At 49.7% G+C, this 21,190-nt stretch overlaps 2 protein-coding genes across 2 annotated transcripts; one reads left to right on the top strand and one right to left on the bottom strand.

Moving 5' to 3' along the window:
* The first annotated feature begins 815 nt into the window (after positions 1-815).
* LOC122923673 (histone H4-like) lies at positions 816-8,782 on the top strand. The gene is made up of 2 exons (XM_044274529.1): positions 816-1,491; positions 8,714-8,782. Exon 1 carries the CDS (start codon positions 1,000-1,002, stop codon positions 1,309-1,311), a length of 312 nt encoding a protein of 103 aa, XP_044130464.1. The 5' UTR covers positions 816-999; the 3' UTR covers positions 1,312-1,491; positions 8,714-8,782.
* LOC122923672 (histone H2B 1.1) lies at positions 2,590-3,051 on the bottom strand. Its single transcript, XM_044274528.1, has one exon. The coding sequence runs from the start codon at positions 3,006-3,008 to the stop codon at positions 2,628-2,630; it is 381 nt and encodes a 126-aa protein (XP_044130463.1). The 5' UTR covers positions 3,009-3,051; the 3' UTR covers positions 2,590-2,627.
* Positions 8,783-21,190: the final 12,408 nt, after the last annotated feature.

Raw genomic sequence — 21,190 nt, 5'->3', positions numbered from 1 at the left:
GAGGCTGTGATGTAATTTGGAGACTGGTAGTATGGAGGCTGTAATGTTTTGTAAAGGCTAGTTATATAGGGGCTGTCATATAATGTGGAGGCTGTGATGTAATCTGGAGGCTGTAACATAATGTTTAGGCTGTGATGTAATGTAGAGGACGGTAATATGGAGTCTGCAATATAATGTGGAGGCCAGTTGTGTAACATGGAGACTGCAATGTAGAGGCTGGTAATATAATGTGGAGGCTGGTAATATGTAGGCTGTAATATAATGTGGAGGCTACAATGTAATGTAGAGGCTGAAAATATAAAGGCTGTAATACAATGTCGAGGTTGATAATATAAAATAGAGGCTGTAATGTAATGTGGAGGCTGTGATGTAATGTAGAGGCCGGTAATATGGAGGTTGTAATATAATCTGGAGGCCAGTAATGTAACATGGAGGCTGGCAATCTGATGCTGTAATATAATGTGGAGGCCGGTAATGTAATATGGAGATTGTAATGTAGAGGCCGGTAATATGGAGGTTGTAATATAATCTGGAGGCCAGTAATGTAACATGGAGGCTGGTAATCTGATGCTGTAATATAATGTGGAGGCCGGTAATGTAATATGGAGATTGTAATGTAGAGACCGGTAATATGGAGGCTGTCATATAATGTGGAAGCGGGTAATATAATATGGAGGCTGTAATGTAGAGGTCAGAAATATGGAGGCTGTGATATAATGTGGATGCCGGTAATATAATATGGAGGCTGTAATGTAAGGCTATAATGTTGAGGTTGATAATATAATATAGACGCTTTAATATAATGTAATTTACAGGCTGGAAAATGAAAACCACCAGCACTTCTGAGCTCAGCCAATCAGAGCGGGAGGGCGGGGCCTGGAGTTCAGGAACAGCCCCGCCCCCAGCCTCTCCGTGCAGTTCTCCTCCAGGTCCGCCCATGCTCCATATAAAGGAGGGCTCTGGGCTGAGCAGTCACTGCTTTCTGCTCACACCTAGAAGATGTCTGGTCGCGGTAAAGGAGGGAAAGGGCTCGGGAAAGGCGGCGCCAAGCGGCACAGGAAGGTGCTCCGTGATAACATCCAGGGCATCACCAAGCCTGCCATCCGCCGTCTAGCTCGCAGGGGAGGCGTCAAGCGCATCTCCGGCCTCATCTATGAGGAGACCCGCGGGGTGCAGAAAGTCTTCCTGGAGAACGTCATCCGGGACGCCGTCACCTACACCGAGCACGCCAAGAGGAAGACCGTCACCGCCATGGACGTGGTCTACGCGCTCAAGCGCCAGGGCCGCACTCTCTACGGCTTCGGGGGTTAATGCTGCCTCCGTCCTCACAGCACAAAGGCTCTTCTCAGAGCCGCCCACATCTTCCCGGGGAGAAGCTACAATTCCTTCTGCGCTCAGCCACTGAGGGGTTAACACCGCCCGCACATCAGGGGACGGAGTGCCGGACAATTGTCCGAGATCAGCGGCGCCCTGTGCTCAGTACAGCCGGAGGTCTACAATCCCGAGCCCCGGGTGTTCTCCACCGCTCCTGCCCCCGCAGCCACAAGACGAGCTGTGCTCGGAGACTGAGGGGTTAACACCGCCCGCACATCATGGGGCGGAGAGCCGGACAATTGTCCGAGATCAGCGGCGCCCTGTGCTCAGTACAGCCGGAGCTCTACAATACAGAAAGCCCCAGTAATGTAAATCCCGAGCCCCGGGTGTTCTCCACCGCTCCTGCCCCCGCAGCCACAAGACGAGCTGTGCTCGGAGACTGAGGGGTTAATCCGTCCCGGAGCTGCAGAGACAAAGACGCCAATGAGCGGCGCTGGTACGGGTCACATGACCGGCTCCTCCTGTAGATCAGCAGCTCAACTATAGGCGGGAAATTCAAATGAGCGACGAGATCCTGAGCTCTCCCAGCCAATAGGAGCAGAGCTCTGGACCCCTCAGCCGTTATGTGCCCGTAGGAGCGGAGCCTCGTCCTCCTGTCCTGAGCGGCCGCACAGCCTGTCCCCAGGGAGCGCCACACTGAGAAGGATGATGGGAGTAGTGAATGGGCATGGAGGAGGATGATGGGAGTAGTGAATGGGCATGGAGGAGGATGATGGGAGTAGTGAATGGGCATGGAGGAGGATGATGGGAGTAGTGAATGGGCATGGAGGAGGATGATGGGAGTAGTGAATGGGCATGGAGGAGGATGATGGGAGTAGTGAATGGGCATGGAGGAGGATGATGGGAGTAGTGAATGGGCATGGAGTAGGATGATGGGAGTAGTGAATGGGCATGGAGGAGAATGATGGGAGCAGTGAATGGGCATGGAGGAGGATGATGGGAGTAGTGAATGGGCATGGAGGAGGATGATGGGAGCAGTGAATGGGCATGGAGGAGGATGATGGGAGTAGTGAATGGGCATGGAGGAGGATGATGGGAGTAGTGAATGGGCATGGAGGAGGATGATGGGAGTAGTGAATGGGCATGGAGCAGGATAGCTTGTATTGTAACTTCCACTAGCGGTACCGCATCACATCTAGCTGACAGTGAGGAATCCGCAGCCACTGTGAGAACGGGGAGACGCGGGAGCAGCTCCGCTGGAGACAGGGTGGGGGCTCTGAGAAGAGCCTTTGGGTCCGGAGAGCGGGGGGCGCTCACTTGGCGCTGGTGTACTTGGTGACGGCCTTGGTGCCCTCGGAGACGGCGTGCTTGGCCAGCTCTCCGGGCAGCAGCAGGCGCACGGCGGTCTGGATCTCCCGGGAGGTGATGGTGGAGCGCTTGTTGTAGTGAGCCAGGCGGGAGGCTTCCCCTGCGATGCGCTCGAAGATGTCGTTGACGAAGGAGTTCATGATGCCCATGGCCTTGGAGGAGATGCCGGTGTCGGGGTGGACCTGCTTCAGCACCTTGTAGACGTAGATGGCATAGCTCTCCTTCCTGCTCTTCCTCCGCTTCTTGCCGTCCTTCTTCTGGACCTTGGTGACGGCTTTCTTGGAGCCCTTCTTGGGCGCTGGGGCGGACTTGGCGGGCTCGGGCATGCTGGGAGCTCGGTTGTCACTGCTGCAGAGCGGAGATCAGTAATGAAGAGAAGCCCCGCGCAGCTGCTTTTATTGCGGCCGCAGATAAGGTGGGCTGGAGAGAGACTGCTTCCTATTGGTGGAGAAGAGGGGGCGTGCCCCCAGTGTCATTTCCAGATGATCCGCTCATTGGCGCTGATTTCTGGTTCCCTGATGAAGAAATTCAGTAATTTCGAAACGCGTTGGAAGTATTCTGGTCCTAGAGAGCATCCATCCTGAGTGTGACGTCGCACGAAAGCAGCGTCCTCGTGGATCACCAGCCTGGGTTCCCCTCACGTGCACGCGTCACCGGCCGGGACCGTGCGCGTTCGTAAGTGGAAACCTGAAGATACAGCTATCATAACCACCCGACAACACAAGCACCAGGAAGATCAGGAAGGAGTCCGAATAACATAGCAACACAGGCAAGTGACACTATACACATATATATACCGGTACTGCCTTCTTTATCTGTGGAAATAGATGACTTACTGGAATAACTTATTGACTAGAGTTGAGCGAACACCTGGATGTTCGGGTTCGAGAAGTTCGGCCGAACTTCCCGGAAATGTTCGGGATCCGAACCCGACCCGAACTTCGTCCCGAACCCGAACCCCATTAAAGTCAATTGGGACCCAAACTTTTCGGAACTAAAAAGGCTGTAAAACAGCCCAGGAAAGGGCTAGAGGGCTGCAAAAGGCAGCAACATGTAGGTAAATCCCCTGCAAACAAATGTGGATAGGGAAATGAATAAAAATAAAATAAATAAAAATTAACCAATATCAATTGGAGAGAGGTCCCATAGCAGAGAATCAGGCTTCACGTCACCCACCACTGGAACAGTCCATTGTCAGATATTTAGGCCCAGGCACCCAGGCAGAGGAGAGAGGTCCCGTAACAGAGAATCAGTCTGCATGTCATAGCAGAGAATCATGCTTCACGTCACCCAATACTGGAACAGTCCATTGTCATAAATTTAGGTCCCGGCACCCAGGCAGAGGAGAGACAGGTCCCGTAACAGAGAATCTGGCTTCATGTCACCAGAGAATCAGTCTTCATATCATAGCAGAGAATCATGCTTCACGTCACCCAACACTGGAACAGTCCATTGTCAGATATTTAGGTCCCGGCACCCAGGCAGAGGAGAGAGGTCCCGTAACAGACAATCTGGCTTCATGTCAGCAGAGAATTAGTCTGCATGTCATAGCAGAGAATCAGGCTTCATGTCACCCACCACTGGAACAGTCCATTGTCATAAATTTAGGTCCCGGCACCCAGGCAGAGGAGAAAGGTCCCGTAACAGAGAATCTGGCTTCATGTCAGCAGAGAATCAGTCTTCATGTCATAGCATAGAATCATGATTTACGTCACCCAACACTGGTACAGTCCATTGTCATAAATTTAGGCCCCGGCACCCAGGCAGAGGAGAGAGGTCCCGTAACAGAGAATCTGGCTTCATGTCACCAGAGAATCAGTCTTCATATCATAGCAGAGAATCAGGCTTCACGTCACCCACCACTGGAACAGTCCATTGTCAGATATTTAGCTCCCGGCACCCAGGCAGAGGAGAGAGGTCCCGTAACAGAGAATCTGGCTTCATGTCAGCAGAGAATCAGAGAATCAGTCTTCATGTCATAGCAGAGAATCAGGCTTCACGTCAGCCACCACTGCAACAGTCCATTTTCATAAATTTAGGCCCAGCACCCAGGCAGAGGAGAGAGGTCCCGTAACAGACAATCTGGCTTCATGTCAGCAGAGAATCAGTCTTCATATCATAGCAGAGAATCATGCTTTACGTCACCCAACACTGGTACAGTCCATTGTCATAAATTTAGGTCCCGGCACCCAGGCAGAGGAGATTACAGAGTCTGTAATGACGCCCCCTGCCGTGCTGAATACACGTTCAGACAAAACGCTGGCCGCCGGGCAGGCCAGCACCTCCAAGGCATAAAAGGCTAGCTCTGGCCACGTGGACAATTTAGAGACCCTGAAGTTGAATGGGGCCGAACCATCAGTCAGTACGTGGAGGGGTGTGCACACGTACTGTTCCACCATGTTAGTGAAATGTTGCCTCCTGCTAACACGTTGCGTATCAGGTGGTGGTGCAGTTAGCTGTGGCGTGTTGACAAAACTTTTCCACATCTCTGCCATGCTAACCCTGCCCTCAGAGGAGCTGGCCGTGACACAGCTGCCTTGGCGACCTCTTGCTCCTCCTCTGCCTTGGCCTTGGGCTTCCACTTGTTCCCCTGTGACATTTGGGAATGCTCTCAGTAGCGCGTCTACCAACGTGCGCTTGTACTCGCGCATCTTCCTATCACGCTCCAGTGCAGGAAGTAAGGTGGGCACATTGTCTTTGTAGCGTGGATCCAGCAGGGTGGCAACCCAGTAGTCCGCACAGGTTAAAATGTGGGCAACTCTGCTGTCGTTGCGCAGGCACTGCAGCATGTAGTCGCTCATGTGTGCCAGGCTGCCCAGGGATAAGGACAAGCTGTCCTCTGTGGGAGGCGTATCGTCATCGTCCTGCCTTTCCCCCCAGCCACGCACCAGTGATGGACCCGAGCTGCGTTGGGTGCCACCCCGCTGTGACCATGCTTCATCCTCATCCTCCTCCACCTCCTCCTCATCCTCGTCCTCCTCGTCCTCCAGTAGTGGGCCCTGTCTGGCCACATTTGTACCTGGCCTCTGCTGTTGCCAAAAACCTCCCTCTGAGTCACTTCGAAGAGACTGGCCTGAAAGTGCTAAAAATGACCCCTCTTCCTCCTCCTCCTCCTCCTCCTGGGCCACCTCCTCTTCCATCATCGCCCTAAGTGTTTTCTCAAGGAGACATAGAAGTGGTATTGTAACGCTGATAACGGTGTCATCGCCACTGGCCATGTTGGTGGAGTACTCGAAACAGCGCAACAGGGCACACAGGTCTCGCATGGAGGCCCAGTCATTGGTGGTGAAGTGGTGCTGTTCCGCAGTGTGACTGACCCGTGCGTGCTGCAGCTGAAACTCCACTATGGCCTGCTGCTGCTCGCACAGTCTGTCCAGCATGTGCAAGGTGGAGTTCCACCTGGTGGGCACGTCGCATATGAGGCGGTGAGCGGGAAGGCCGAAGTTACGCTGTAGCGCAGACAGGCGAGCAGCAGCAGGATGTGAACGCCGGAAGCGCGAACAGACGGCCCGCACTTTATGCAGCAGCTCTGACATGTCGGGGTAGTTGTGAATGAACTTCTGCACCACCAAATTCAGCACATGCGCCAGGCAAGGGATGTGCGTCAAACCGGCTAGTCCCAGAGCTGCAACGAGATTTCGCCCATTATCGCACACCACCAGGCCGGGCTTGAGGCTCACCGGCAGCAACCACTCGTCGGTCTGTTGTTCTATACCCCGCCACAACTCCTGTGCGGTGTGGGGCCTGTCCCCCAAACATATGAGTTTCAGAATGGCCTGCTGACGTTTACCCCGGGCTGTGCTGAAGTTGGTGGTGAAGGTGTGTGGCTGACTGGATGAGCAGGTGGAAGAAGAGGAGGAGGAAGCCGAGAAGGAGGAGGAGGCAACAGGAGGCAAAGAATGTTGCCCTGCGATCCTTGGCGGCAGAAGGACGTGCGCCAAACAGCTCTCCGCCTGGGGCCCAGCTGCCACTACATTTACCCAGTGTGCAGTTAGGGAGATATAGCGTCCCTGGCCGTGCTTACTGGTCCACGTATCTGTGGTTAGGTGGACCTTGCCACAGATGGCGTTGCGCAGTGCACACTTGATTTTATCGGATACTTGGTTGTGCAGGGAAGGCACGGCTCTCTTGGAGAAGTAGTGGCGGCTGGGAACAACATACTGTGGGACAGCAAGCGACATGAGCTGTTTGAAGCTGTCTGTGTCCACCAGCCTAAATGACAGCATTTCATAGGCCAGTAGTTTAGAAATGCTGGCATTCAGGGCCAGGGATCGAGGGTGGCTAGGTGGGAATTTACGCTTTCTCTCAAATGTTTGTGAGATGGAGAGCTGAACGCTGGCGTGTGACATGGTTGAGACGCTTGGTGACGGAGGTGGTGGTGGTGTTGGTGGTACATCCCCTGTTTGCTGGGCGGCAGGTGCCAACGTTCCTCCAGAGGCAGAGGAAGAGGCCGAGGCGGCGGCGGCAGCAGAAGAGGCCGAGGCGGCAGCAGCAGAAGAGGCCGAGGCGGCAGCAGCAGAAGAGGCCGAGGCGGCAGCAGCAGAAGAGGCCGAGGCGGCAGCAGCAGAAGAGGCCGAGGCGGCAGCAGCAGAAGAGGCCGAGGCGGCAGCAGCAGAAGAGGTAGCAGGGGGAGCCTGAGTGACTTCCTTGGTTTTAAGGTGTTTACTCCACTGCAGTTCATGCTTTGCATGCAGGTGCCTGGTCATGCAGGTTGTGCTCAGGTTCAGAACGTTAATGCCTCGCTTCAGGCTCTGATGGCACAGCGTGCAAACCACTCGGGTCTTGTCGTCAGCACATTGTTTGAAGAAGTGCCATGCCAGGGAACTCCTTGAAGCTGCCTTTGGGGTGCTCGGTCCCAGATGGCGGCGGTCAGTAGCAGGCGGAGTCTCTTGGCGGCAGGTGTTCTGCTTTTGCCCACTGCTCCCTCTTTTGCTACGCTGTTGGCTCGGTCTCACCACTGCCTCTTCCTCCGAACTGTGAAAGTCAGTGGCACGACCTTCATTCCATGTGGGGTCTAGGACCTCATCGTCCCCTGCATCGTCTTCCACCCAGTCTTGATCCCTGACCTCCTGTTCAGTCTGCACACTGCAGAAAGACGCAGCAGTTGGCACCTGTGTTTCGTCATCATCAGAGACATGCTGAGGTGGTATTCCCATGTCCTCATCATCAGGAAACATAAGTGGTTGTGCGTCAGTGCAGTCTATGTCTTCCACCGCTGGGGAAGGGCTAGGTGGATGCCCTTGGGAAACCCTGCCAGCGGAGTCTTCAAACAGCATAAGAGACTGCTGCATGACTTGAGGCTGAGACAGTTTCCCTGGTATGCATGGGGGTGATGTGACAGACTGATGGGCTTGGTTTTCAGGCGCCATCTGTGCGCTTTCTGCAGAAGACTGGGTGGGAGATAATGTGAACGTGCTGGATCCACTGTCGGCCACCCAATTGACTAATGCCTGTACCTGCTCAGGCCTTACCATCCTTAGAACGGCATTGGGCCCCACCATATATCGCTGTAAATTCTGGCGGCTACTGGGACCTGAGGTAGTTGGTACACTAGGACGTGTGGATGTGGCAGAACGGCCACGTCCTCTCCCAGCACCAGAGGGTCCACTAACACCACCACGACCATGTCCGCGTCCGCGTCCCTTACTAGATGTTTTCCTCATTGTTACCGTTCACCACAATAAGAAAAATATTATTTGGCCCAATGTATTGTATTCAAATTCAGGCCTTGTTTTGCAGACACCTGACACTATCTGGCATCTATTTAGGTCCCGTATTACACTAATACAGGCACAGCAGTAACCACAGATTTAGCTGGATATAAATTGTAGGCCTAGTATTTAGGCGCTGGGTGACAGGTATAGGTTTACTGACAGAATTAGACTGGGATATGCACAGTAGCGGGTGTGTGAAGTTATTGTGGATGACACTATCAGCACCTTCAATCTAATATACCCTTTTAGGGATAAATTTAAAGTAGGCCTGATACAGCAGAAACCACTGCGGCGCCCTGTGCTCAGTACAGCCGGAGGTCTACAATACAGAAAGCCCCAGTAATGTAAATCCCGAGCCCCGGGTGTTCTCCACCGCTCCTGCCCCCGCAGCCACAAGACGAGCTGTGCCCGGATGACGTTCTCCAGGAAGACTTTCAGCACCCCGCGGGTCTCCTCATAGATGAGGCCGGAGATGCGCTTGACGCCTCCCCTGCGAGCTAGATGGCGGATGGCAGGCTTGGTGATGCCCTGGATGTTATCACGGAGCACCTTCCTGTGCCGCTTGGCGCCGCCTTTCCCGAGCCCTTTCCCTCCTTTACCGCGACCAGACATCTTCTAGGTGTGAGCAGAAAGCAGTGACTGCTCAGCCCAGAGCCCTCCTTTATATGGAGCATGGGCGGACCTGGAGGAGAACTGCACGGAGAGGCTGGGGGCGGGGCTGTTCCTGAACTCCAGGCCCCGCCCTCCCGCTCTGATTGGCTGAGCTCAGAAGTGCTGGAGGTTTTCATTTTCCAGCCCCCGTATTACCAGCCTGTAAATTACATTATATTAAAGATTAAAGCCTCTATAATATATTATCAACCTCAACATTATAGCCTCCACATTATATTACAGCCTCCATACTACCAGCCTCTGCATTACATTACAGACTCCAAATTATATTACAGCCTCCATATAACATTACCGGCCTGCACATTATATCCTCCGAATTGTATTAAAGTATCTATATTATATTACAGCCTCCATATTATATTAACAGTCATAACATTACCAGCCTCTACATTACAGCCTTCATATTACATTACCAGTATCCACATTATATTACAGCCTCCACATTACCAGCCTCTGCATTACATTACAGCCTCAATATTACATTACCCGCCTCCACATTATATTACTGCTCCCTATTACCAGCCTCTACATTACAGTCTCCATATTACATTACCAGCCTCCATATTTCATCACAGCCTCCATATTATAAGCCTCTACATTACATTTCAACCTTCATACTACCAGCCTCCACAGTACATTACAGCCTCCACATTATATTGCAACCTCCATACTACTAGCATCCACATTACATTGCAGCTTCTATATTACATTTCAGCCTCCATTTTATATTATCAACCTCAGCATTATATTGCAGCCTTCATATTTTCAGTCTCTACATTACATTATAGCCTCCACATCATATTACAGCCTCCACATTATATTACCAGCCTCCATGTTACATTTCCAGCCTTCGTATTACCGGCCTCTACATTACAGTCTCCATGTTACATTACCGGCCTCCACATTACATTACAGACTTCATATTATCAGCCTCTACATTACATCACAGCCTAAACATTATGTTACAGCCTCCATATTGCTAGCCTCTACATTACATTACAGTCTGTTATATTACAGCCTCCGTATTAATGGCCTCTACATTACAGTCTACATGTTACATTACCAGCCTCCATATTATATTACAGACTCCATATTACCGTTCTCCACATTGCATCACTGCATCCACAATATATTACAGCCTTCATATTACCAGCCTCTGCATTACATTACAGCATCCAAATCATATTACAGCCTCCACTTAACATTACCTGTCTCTATGTTACATTACCGGCCTCCATGTTACATTACAGCCTCTGTATTATATTACCAGCCTCAATATTACCTTCCTCTACATTACAGACTCCATATTATATTACCGGCCTCCACATTATATGACAGCCTCCATATTATGGGCATCTACATTAAAGCATCCACATTATATTACAGCCTCCATATTACATTACCAACGTCCACATTATATAACAGCCTCCACATTATATTACAGCCTCCATGTTACATTTCCAGCCTTCGCTTTACCGGCCTCTACATTACAGTCTCCATGTTACATTACCAGCCTCCACATTATATTACTGACTCCATATTACTATCCTCTAAATTACAGCCTCTATACTGCCAGTCTCCAAATTATATTACAGACTCCATATTACCAGCCTCCACTTAACATTACCGGCATCCACATAATATTACAGCCTCCGTATGACCGTCTCTACATTACAGTCTCTATGGTACATTACCGGCCTCCACATTATATTACAGACTTCATATTATCGTCCTCTACATTAAATCACAGCCTAAACATTATGTTTCAGCCTCCATATTACTAGCCTCTACATTACAGTCTCTATACTACCAGCCTCCACATTATATTACAGCCTCCATATTACATTACCAACCTCCACATTATATTACAGCCTCCCAATTTACGGCCGCCACATTATATTATAGCCTCTATATTACATTACATCCTACACATTGCATTACAGCTTCCATATAACATCATTAGCCTCCCCGTTGTGTTACATTCTCCATTTTAACAGCCTCTACATAATATCACAGCCTCCACATTACCAGCCCCCACATTATATTACCGTCTCCATATTACAGCCTTCATACTATATTACAGCCTCCATATTATATTACACCTCTACATGATATTACAGCCTTCATATTATAGACTCTACATTATATAACAGCCTCCATATTACCGGCCTACACATTAAATTACAACCTCTACATTATATTACAGCCTCCACATGATATTACAGCCTCCACATTATATTACAGCGTCCACATTATATTACAGCCTTTACATTATATTACAGCCTTTACATTATATTACAGCCTCCACATTATATTACAGCATCCATATTATATTACAGCCTCCACATTATATTGCAGCCTCCACAATACATTACAGCCTTTACATTATATTACGGCCTCCATATTATATTACAGCGTCCTCATTATATTGCAGCCTCCACATTATAATACAGCCTCCACAATACATTACAGCCTTTACATTATATTACGGCCTCCATATTATATTACAGCGTCCTCATTATATTACAGCCTCCACAATACATTACAGCCTTTACATTATATTACGGCCTCCATATTATATTACAGCCTCCACATTACATTACAGCCTACAGATTTCAGCCTTCATACTATAGTACAGCCTCCATATTACCAACCGGTCCTCATTAAGGTCTTACTGGGGGAGGGGGGGGGAGGGGAGGTAGAAGCATCACCAGCTCCATATGCAACAACTTCCGTCTATAATGAGCAGCTTTCTCCAGCCTCCCTCTGAAGACACCACCCGGCTCCAGCAGCAGGACCTCCAGCAGAACCTGGCCCAGCAGGCGGTGACAGACTTGGTCCTGAGGGATCCAGGCCTGGGTCATTTTAATGACCGTGAGCTTGGCCACATTGGCTGTGGACAGGCGGCTGCGCTTGTCTGTAGAGATGTCGCGAACATAACATTTTCCATTCGCGAACGGGCGAACCGCCATTGACTTCAATAGGCAGGCGAATTTTAAAACCCACAGGGACTCTTTCTGGCCACAATAGTGATGGAAAAGTTGTTTCAAGGGACCTGGACTGTGGCATGCCGGAGGGCAGGGCCGCCATCAGGGGGTACAGCCGATACCAGTAAGGGGCCCGGACCCTGGGGGGGCCAGGCCATTTCCAATTTAATACTTTTATTTTTTTGTGTCTGCAGGGGGGCAATTGATTGTTCCTGGCCCCGTTGCCCGACCCCCCCCCCCCCTTGCAGTACGGTCTGTGGTCACTGGTCTCGTCTGAGTCTGACTGGTCTGTCTGGCCTCTGGCTAGTGGCTGGGAGTGGGAGCCTGGGGCGGACTGCCTGGCCCTGGTGGTAAACTAATCAAATCTGGACTGGAAAAAAATTTTTATGGAGGTAACTTGTGGTCTGTGGTGGTCTGGAAGCCTGCCCAGCTGCCCCAGTGCCCTCACCCCCTCCTCCATCACACACATGATCTTGGACGGACCCCCCCTAATAATTCATTAGGTCCAGATAATATAATTATCACAGGCAGAGAAAGACAGTTTTATAAAACATCACAGGAACCCCAAAACATGCAATAACCCCAAAACATATCCTCGGGAACCGGGGGATCTGGGTGACCACATGTCCAAAATTCCCCCAGATCCGTTCAGTAGTCTGGAAGATACAGTGTAATGCAGATTCCGCAGAACATATACAGGCTATATCTAACATAATCACTGTATAATGTGTCCCCTGTTCTATAGTTTACAACTACTGCCCGATGTCTCTGGGCACCAAATACCGGCGAGATGGCACCGTGTAGAAAAGTCCGAACCGTGTCTGTGAGTTAAAAATGGCCGCCATCCATTGTTCTCACCGTGCGCTCCATCCATTGTTCTCACCGTGCGCTCCATCCATTGTTCTCACCGTGCGCTCCATCCATTGTTCTCACCGTGCGCTCCACCCATTGTTCTCACCGTGCGCTCCACCCATTGTTCTCACCGTGTGCTCCATCCATTGTTCTCACCGTGCGCTCCATCCATTGTTCTCACCGTGCGCTCCATCCATTGTTCTCACCGTGCGCTCCATCCATTGTTCTCACCGTGCGCTCCATCCATTGTTCCTCACCGTGCGCTCCATCCATTGTTCTCACCGTGCGCTCCACCCATTGTTCTCACCGTTCGCTCCATCCATTGTTCTCACTGTGCGCTCCACCCATTGTTCTCACCGTGCGCTCCACCCATTGTTCTCACCGTGCGCTCCACCCATTGTTCTCACCGTGCGCTCCACCCATTGTACTCACCGTGCGCTCCATCCATTGTTCTCACCGTGCGCTCATCCATTGTTCTCACCGTGCGCTCCATCCATTGTTCTCACCGTGCGCTCCATCCATTGTTCTCACCGTGCGCTCCACCCATTGTTCTCACCCATTGTTCTCACCGTGCGCTCCACCCATTGTTCTCACCGTGCGCTCCACCCATTGTTCTCACCGTGCGCTCCACCCATTGTTCTCACCGTGCGCTCCATCCATTGTTCTCACCGTGCGCTCCATCCATTGTTCTCACTGTGCGCTCCATCCATGGTTCTCACCGTGTGCTCCATCCATTGTTCTCACCGTGCGCCCCATCCATTGTTCTCACCGTGCGCTCCATCCATTGTTCTCACCGTGCGCTCCATCCATTGTTCTCACCGTGTGCTCCATCCATTGTTCTCACCGTGTGCTCCATCCATTGTTCTCACCGTGTGCTCCATCCATTGTTCTCACCGTGCGCTCCATCCATTGTTCTCACCGTGCGCTCCATCCAATGTTCTTACCGTGCGCCCCACCCATTGTTCTCACCGTGCGCTCCATCCATTGTTCTCACCGTGCGCTCCATCCATTGTTCTCACCGTGCGCTCCATCCATTGTTCTCACCGTGCGCTCCATCCATTGTTCTCACCGTGCGCTCCATCCATTGTTCTCACCGTGCGCTCCATCCATTGTTCTCACCATGCGCTCCATCCATTGTTCTCACCGTGCGCTCCATCCATTGTTCTCACCATGCGCTCCACCCATTGTTCTCACCGTGCGCTCCACCCATTGTTCTCACCGTGCGCTCCACCCATTGTTCTCACCGTGCGCTCCATCCATTGTTCTCACCGTGCGCTCCATCCATTGTTCTCACCGTGCGCTCCATCCATTGTTCTCACCGTGCGCTCCATCCATTGTTCTCACCGTGCGCTCCATCCATTGTTCTCACCGTGTGCTCCATCCATTGTTCTCACCATGTGCTCCACCCATTGTTCTCACCGTGTGCTCCACCCATTGTTCTCACCGTGCGCTCCACCCATTGTTCTCACCGTGTGCTCCACCCATTGTTCTCACCATGTGCTCCATCCATTGTTCTTTTTTTATTTATTTATTTTTTTTATAAAATGTTTATTTTATTTAACGTAACATGGTATAGCAATAGATTCTGATCCGCCGTGCAAGGCGTGACAAGTGCATAATTGTAATAGTAGCCAACATATCATATCACATACAACGGGTGAGAAAAGTCTGGTATCTCGGTGTTTAAGCATTCACATCACACCACAGTAAATGAGTTGGAGTAGGGTGAACCCGGCAGCCGTTAATGTATACTATGCCTACTATACACCCGGGAATAGAGCAATACATGATTATAGAGCCAGGTATACAAACAGGGAAGTCAGGGTTAGGTAATAGACATCTATATCTGACAAAATGGCTAGAGATTCCCTATGGACAATTCGGGTGTCTAAATTTTTGCCATAAATGCCACTGGCGTTGGAACTTAAGATGATTCCTAGCCTCCCATGAAGAGAGTTCCTCAAAACGGAAGATTTGGTCAATCTTTAGTTTCCATTGCTCTATGGAGGGAAGGGCGGTGGAGAGCCGAAACTTAGGAATCAGTAAACGAGCTGCAATTAGAAGCTGTTTAACAAGGAAAGGCATCGGCTGTACTTCCTTGTCTTCCTGGAAAGTGAGTAGGGCTTTACACGCAGACATTTGCACCTCAGTCTGGCAGATCTGGTTGCTAATCTGGAAGATTTCTTTCCACCATATTCTAATGTTTGGGCAATCCCACCAAATGTGGAAGAAAGATCCCCTACTGTCAAGGCCCCTCCAACATCTATCTGAAGCTGTTGCTGAATATAGCGCCGCTATGTCGGGGGTTTTCTACCATCTTGCTAGGATCTTATATCCATTCTCCTGTATGCGGACACATCTAGATGAGGTATGTGGGGAAGATAATAGGTTTGGCAAATTTGTGATCGGGAACTCTTGTCCTAGATCTTTTTCCCAATGTCGTATGAAGGCAGGTTTAGTTGGTATAGTAGGGGTGTTTAGTCTTTGAAAATTTGTGAAATTAGTTTTCTCGGGGGGGAGGGATTGGAAATGAGTGCTTCAGACCATAGCAAAGGGCGGTAAAGGTCCCCTAACGATATGTGCTGAGAGATGAAGGTATGTAAGTATGATGGGGGGCGATAGGTGAGGATAGGTGGCATTCAGAATTTTTTGTAACTCCTTAAGCTGAAGTACTGATCCATTAGGGTCAAAGAAGGAGAGGATTGGAGTAGATGACTCCCTCAATTCTCGTGGAGTACTTTCAATTACTGCAGGTAAGGCAGTTCCCAAAATATCCTTTATAGAGAGGAGGGGGGATGGGAAGGGTATCGCGCAGTGAGATGATGGAAGCCATCTCCACGCTTTCAGAGTGGCCTGAATAATTGGATATGGCGAGGGAGGTAGGTTGCATGTGTTGTTATTGCCTAGTAAGAGAGATCTGAAAGGTGTATTTATTAGCTCCTGTTCTATTGTTACCCATGGTTTGGTACTACTAGGTCTGAGCCACTCTATTATTCTGGATAAAAGAATCGCCCTTCCATATGTCTCTGGATCGGGTAGGGCGATACCTCCATAATACTTGGGACGTGATAGGAGTTCGAAAGATAATCTAGGTTTCTTTCCTTTCCAGATAAATGTACGAAACAATTTCCTCAAAGAGTCATAGTAGGTTTTGGGAACTGGGATGGGTGATCCTTGCTGTAAATATGTTAGGGGGGGAGTATCACGGACATAAGTAGATTCTTGCGGCCGAACCAAGATATGGTCGGATTTTCCAGTGTATCAATGCTAGAGGAAATGTCCTTTAATAGTGGAGCGTAGTTGAGTGAAAATAGTGCTGAAGGGTTGGAGCTCATTTTGACCCCTAAGTATGTTAAGTGGGGGGAGACCAATTAAACGGGGAGTTTCTTTTTACACTTCTTTGTGTTGATTGGGGGATCCCAAAACAAATCACCAGTGATTTTTGCTTGTTAATTTTAAAGTTGGAGATGGAACTATAGGTATCAAGGTGTTTCTGAATCGCTAAGAGTGAGTTCTTAGGATTTGAGGTCATTATCATAATATCGTCCGCAAACCTTATGTTCCGTACCTCCCAGCTTTACTCCTTGGATTGCAGCGTCGGCTCTTAATTTGAGGAGGAGGGGTTCTAAAGCGAGGACGAAAAGCAAGGGGGAAAGAGGGCACCCCTGCCTGGTACCATTTTGGATATCAAAGGGGTCTGATAAGTCCCCGTTGATCAAAACGGAGGCCGAAGCCTGAGCATACATTGCGAACGTGGCTTGTACAAAGGGATCAGGCAGGCCAAATCGGTAAAGAATATGTCGCAAAAAAGACCAATTGATTCTATCGAATGCTTTTTCTGCATCCGTACTCAATAGGAGGAGAGGTCTGGACCGGGTAACAGAAAATTGCATTCTATTTAAGACTCTGGTGGTATTGTCCCTACCTTCGCCTACCTGATCCCCAGGCACCACTGAAGGAAGAAGAGCTGCTAAACGATTGGCTAATAACTTAAGGTCAATATTGAGGAGAGAAATGGGTCTGTAGTTGGCCCATTGTTTAGGGTCTTTCCCTTCTGTTGGGATCAGGGTAATATGAGCTAATGTCATATCCCTGGAGAGTTCTTTCCCTAGTAAGGTAAATTGCATACTGACAGGAGGTGGGGGAGTCTACATTGCTGATAAGTTCTATAATACGTTACTGGAAGGCCATCTGGGCCCGGGCTTTTGCCAGAGGGAGTCTGTTTTAGAGCAGTTGAAAGTTCCTCTAAAGTGAACGGGGAAGCAAGTTTTTGTTTCTGACCGTTGGAGATAGTTGGTATCGCAAGTGAATCTAGGAAGGAAGAAATAATAGATGAGTGAGTCTCGGTGGTGAGTGTTTGGGGTAAATTGTAAAGGGCTTCGTAGAACTCACGAAATGTGGCCCCTATAGCTTTGGAAGAAAAGAGGGGTGTTCCTTGAGGGGAATCTATTTGATGAATAAAGTTTGTTGATTTCCTGTTCTTTATTCTGCGCATCATAAATTTAGATGCTTTATCACCATGCGCAGAAAATGAGTGTTGTGAATTGAGGAATAATTTGGCTGTGGAGCGCTGTAGCGAGGATTCCAGCTCCACAACCAGAGAACTCCTGAAGTTGTGTTGCAGAAAAAGAACGTTTATGCAAGGATTCCGAGGATTGGATTCTGTGACATAAGGATTCAAGCTTTTTGTTTCTCTCCTTTTTTAGATGAGCTCCAATACTTATAAAATGACCTCTGATATAAGGTTTCTGGGCGTCCCATAATGAAAAGGCAGAGATATCAGGATCTTTCTTTATAGTAAAGTATTCCTCAAGAAGACCAGCAATCCTATCCCTCGTATCGCGGTTACCTAATAAGGATTCGTTTAGACGCCACTTGAATTGGTTGCGTTTAGATAAAGGGGCCGAAACTGTTAGTGAAATTGGGGCATGGTCTGAGAGGTGGATAGACCCTATTTGGGGGTTGTGACAGAGCTGGAGGTGTTCCTTAGATACAAACAAGTAGTCCAAGCGTTGGTATGTACCATGAGCATTGGAGTAGAAAGTATAGTCAGCTGTGGTTGGATATAACGTACGCCAAACATCTATAAGGTGCAAACTCCATAAACCCTCTTATGAAGCGCAGGGTTTTGAGCGCCAGGGCCGATTTAGATGTCGAGGAATCTAGTTGCGGGTTTAAGGTGGCGTTGAGGTCGCCTCCCACCACAACCAAACCTTCAGCAAAGGATTTGATAATGGGAAATATCTTAGCAAACCAGCTAGAGTGGCCGGTATTCGGTGCATATAGGTTGATAAACGTATACATCTGGGGCCAATACTGCCTTTAACCAATAAGTATCGGCCATCAGGGTCCTGCAGGTGAGAGATATATTGAGAAGGAACCTTCCTCTGAAACCCAACACTCACCCCCCCAGAAGCAGATGAGTTGCTACCACAGTGGAACCATATGAGAGGTTGGGGTAATGATTACAAAGTGCGTCTCCTGGAGAAGAAGAACTGTGGCTCCTGATTTGCGTAACAATGAGAAAACCTGACTCCGTTTAGAGGGAGAATTAAAGCCTTTGACATTGTAAGACGCAAATGATAGGTCAGCCATAATGTGTGCTGTAGTTTGAGGGTCCACCCCTCTCCAGGAGAGCGCATTCTGAGTCCAGGTGGGTGAGATGGGTTGCAGAGGGGCCCGTTGCACCAGTGAAATCTTTAGAATGCAGATTGCATGGACCTTAAGAACAGAGGAAACAAAATGAACAATACAAAAAATACAAAAAATGAGGTGACTGGAGAGTCTCGTATAACAGTTCCCATTACAAGGGGTTTGACCAATGTCGGTTACAAGGGTCCGAAGGGGGGAAATGGTCAATCAACCCTATTGTGATCCTCTGCGCACAAAATGTGCATCTCTGTGCTGAGATTAAGAGACAGACATATAAGAGGCTGTGAGAACAGGTGGGGGGGGAGGAAGATATTGGGTTTGTTGAGGGTATGATAGGAGGGCTATGCAGAGTATTGCAGCATACAACTGATTTTTTAGAGGGGAAGGGATAGATGGGAGGTAGGAAAAGCAAAGGGAATAGATAGGGGGAAAAACGGAAGAGTCAAAGCGAGTCGTTACGCTTATAGAGCCAGTCTCTATGGTGCGAGTTGTGTGTTCCTCCGCTTGAACTTCTGGGCCTTTGGTGTACGTGGAGGCTCAAAGGGTAAGGGCTTCGGCAGGTCAGGAAGCTCTGTAATATCCTGATAACGTTCCCAGTTCTCGATCTCTAGAGGTGGGATCTGTAGGTGATCGTAGGCTCCCATCAGGTCGGTGAAGGCGTCCTGCATGGAAGAACGAAATCCCAAAGGGAAAGGTCCATCTATACAGGATCTTCTTCATCCTGAGCCAGTCTGTCAAGTTCTATTGCTGGGTGACATGAACCCCCGTTTTACCGTGTATTAACCCCTGCTGTGCCTGGGTGACAGGGGCCTAAATCTCTCAAAATCCTCTGTTCTATTGCTGGGTGACATGAACCCCCTTTTGCCGTGTATTAACCCCTGCTGTGCCTGGGTGACAGGGGCCTAAATCTCTCAAAATCCTCTGTTCTATTGCTGGGTGACATGAACCCCCTTTTGCCGTGTATTAACCCCTGCTGTGCCTGGGTGACAGGGGCCTCGTTCTCTCAAAATCCTCTGTTCTATTGCTGGGTGACATGAACCCCCTTTTGCCGTGTATTAACCCCTGCTGTGCCTGGGTGACAGGGGCCTAAATCTCCCAAAATCCTCTGTTCTATTGCTGGGTGACATGAACCCCCTTTTGCCGTGTATTAACCCCTGCTGTGCCTGGGTGACAGGGGCCTAAATCTCTCAAAATCCTCTGTTCTATTGCTGGGTGACATGTAACCCCCTTTTGCCGTGTATTAACCCCTGCTGTGCCTGGGTGACAGGGGCCTAAATCTCTCAAAATCCTCTGTTCTATTGCTGGGTGACATGAACCCCCTTTTGCCGTGTATTAACCCCTGCTGTGCCTGGTGACAGGGGCCTAAATCTCTCAAAATCCTCTGTTCTATTGCTGGGTGACATGAACCCCCTTTTGCCGTGTATTAACCCCTGCTGTGCCTGGGTGACAGGGGCCTAAATTCTCCCAAATCCTCTGTTCTATTGCTGGGTGACATGAACCCCCTTTTGCCGTGTATTAACCCCTGCTGTGCCTGGGTGACAGGGGCCTCGTTCTCTCAGAATCCTCTGTTCTATTGCTGGGTGACATGTACCCCCTTTTGCCGTGTATTAACCCCTGCTGTGCCTGGGTGACAGGGGCCTAAATCTCTCAAATCCTCTGTTCTATTGCTGGGTGACATGAACCCCCTTTTGCCGTGTATTAACCCCTTGCTGTGCCTGGGTGACAGGGGCCTCGTTCTCTCAAAATCCTCTGTTCTATTGCTGGGTGACATGAACCCCCTTTTGCCGTGTATTAACCCCTGCTGTGCCTGGGTGACAGGGGCCTCGTTCTCTCAGAATCCTCTGTTCTATTGCTGGGTGACATGAACCCCCTTTTGCCGTGTATTAACCCCTGCTGTGCCTGGTGACAGGGACCTAAATTTCCCAAAATCCTCTGTTCTATTGCTGGGTGACATGAACCCCCTTTTGCGGTCTATTAACCCCTGCTGTGCCTGGGTGACAGGGGCCTAAATCTCCCAAAATCCTCTGTTCTATTGCTGGGTGACATGAACCCCCTTTTGCCGTGTATTAACCCCTGCTGTGCCTGGGTGACAGGGGCCTCGTTCTCTCAAAATCCTCTGTTCTATTGCTGGGTGACATGAACCCCCTTTTGCCGTGTATTAACCCCTGCTGTGCCTGGGTGACAGTGGCCTAAATCTCTCAAAATCCTCTGTTTCTATTACTGGGTGACAAGAACCCCCTTTTGCCGTGTATTAACCCCTCTCTGTGCCTGGGTGACAGGGGCCTAAATCTCTCAAAATCCTCTGTTCTATTGCTGGGTGACATGAACCCCCTTTTATCGTGTATTTAACCCCTGCTGTGCCTGGGTGACAGGGGCCTAAATCTCTCAAAATCCTCTGTTCTATTGCTGGGTGACATGAACCCCTTTTGCCGTGTATTAACCCCTGCTGTGCCTGGGTGGACAGGGGCCTAAAATCTATCAGAATCCTCTGTTCTATTGCTGGGTGACATGAACCTCCCTTTGCCGTGTATTAACCCCCTGCTGTGCCTGGGTGACAGGGGCCTAAATCTCTCAAAATCCTCTGTTCTATTGCTGGGTGACATCCCCCTTTTGCCGTGTATTAACCCCTGC

The sequence above is a fragment of the Bufo gargarizans genome, unplaced genomic scaffold, assembly GCF_014858855.1.
Source record: "Bufo gargarizans isolate SCDJY-AF-19 unplaced genomic scaffold, ASM1485885v1 original_scaffold_1801_pilon, whole genome shotgun sequence".
Classification (NCBI taxonomy): Eukaryota; Metazoa; Chordata; class Amphibia; order Anura; family Bufonidae; genus Bufo; species Bufo gargarizans.
This window is presented reverse-complemented; position numbering and strand designations above follow the sequence as displayed.

What these genes read in the sequence shown, in the direction of transcription:
- LOC122923673 (XM_044274529.1), top strand. Translation starts at nt 1,000, where the DNA reads ATGTCTGGTCGCGGTAAAGGAGGGAAAGGGCTCGGGAAAGGCGGCGCC.
- LOC122923672 (XM_044274528.1), bottom strand. Translation starts at nt 3,008, where the DNA reads ATGCCCGAGCCCGCCAAGTCCGCCCCAGCGCCCAAGAAGGGCTCCAAG.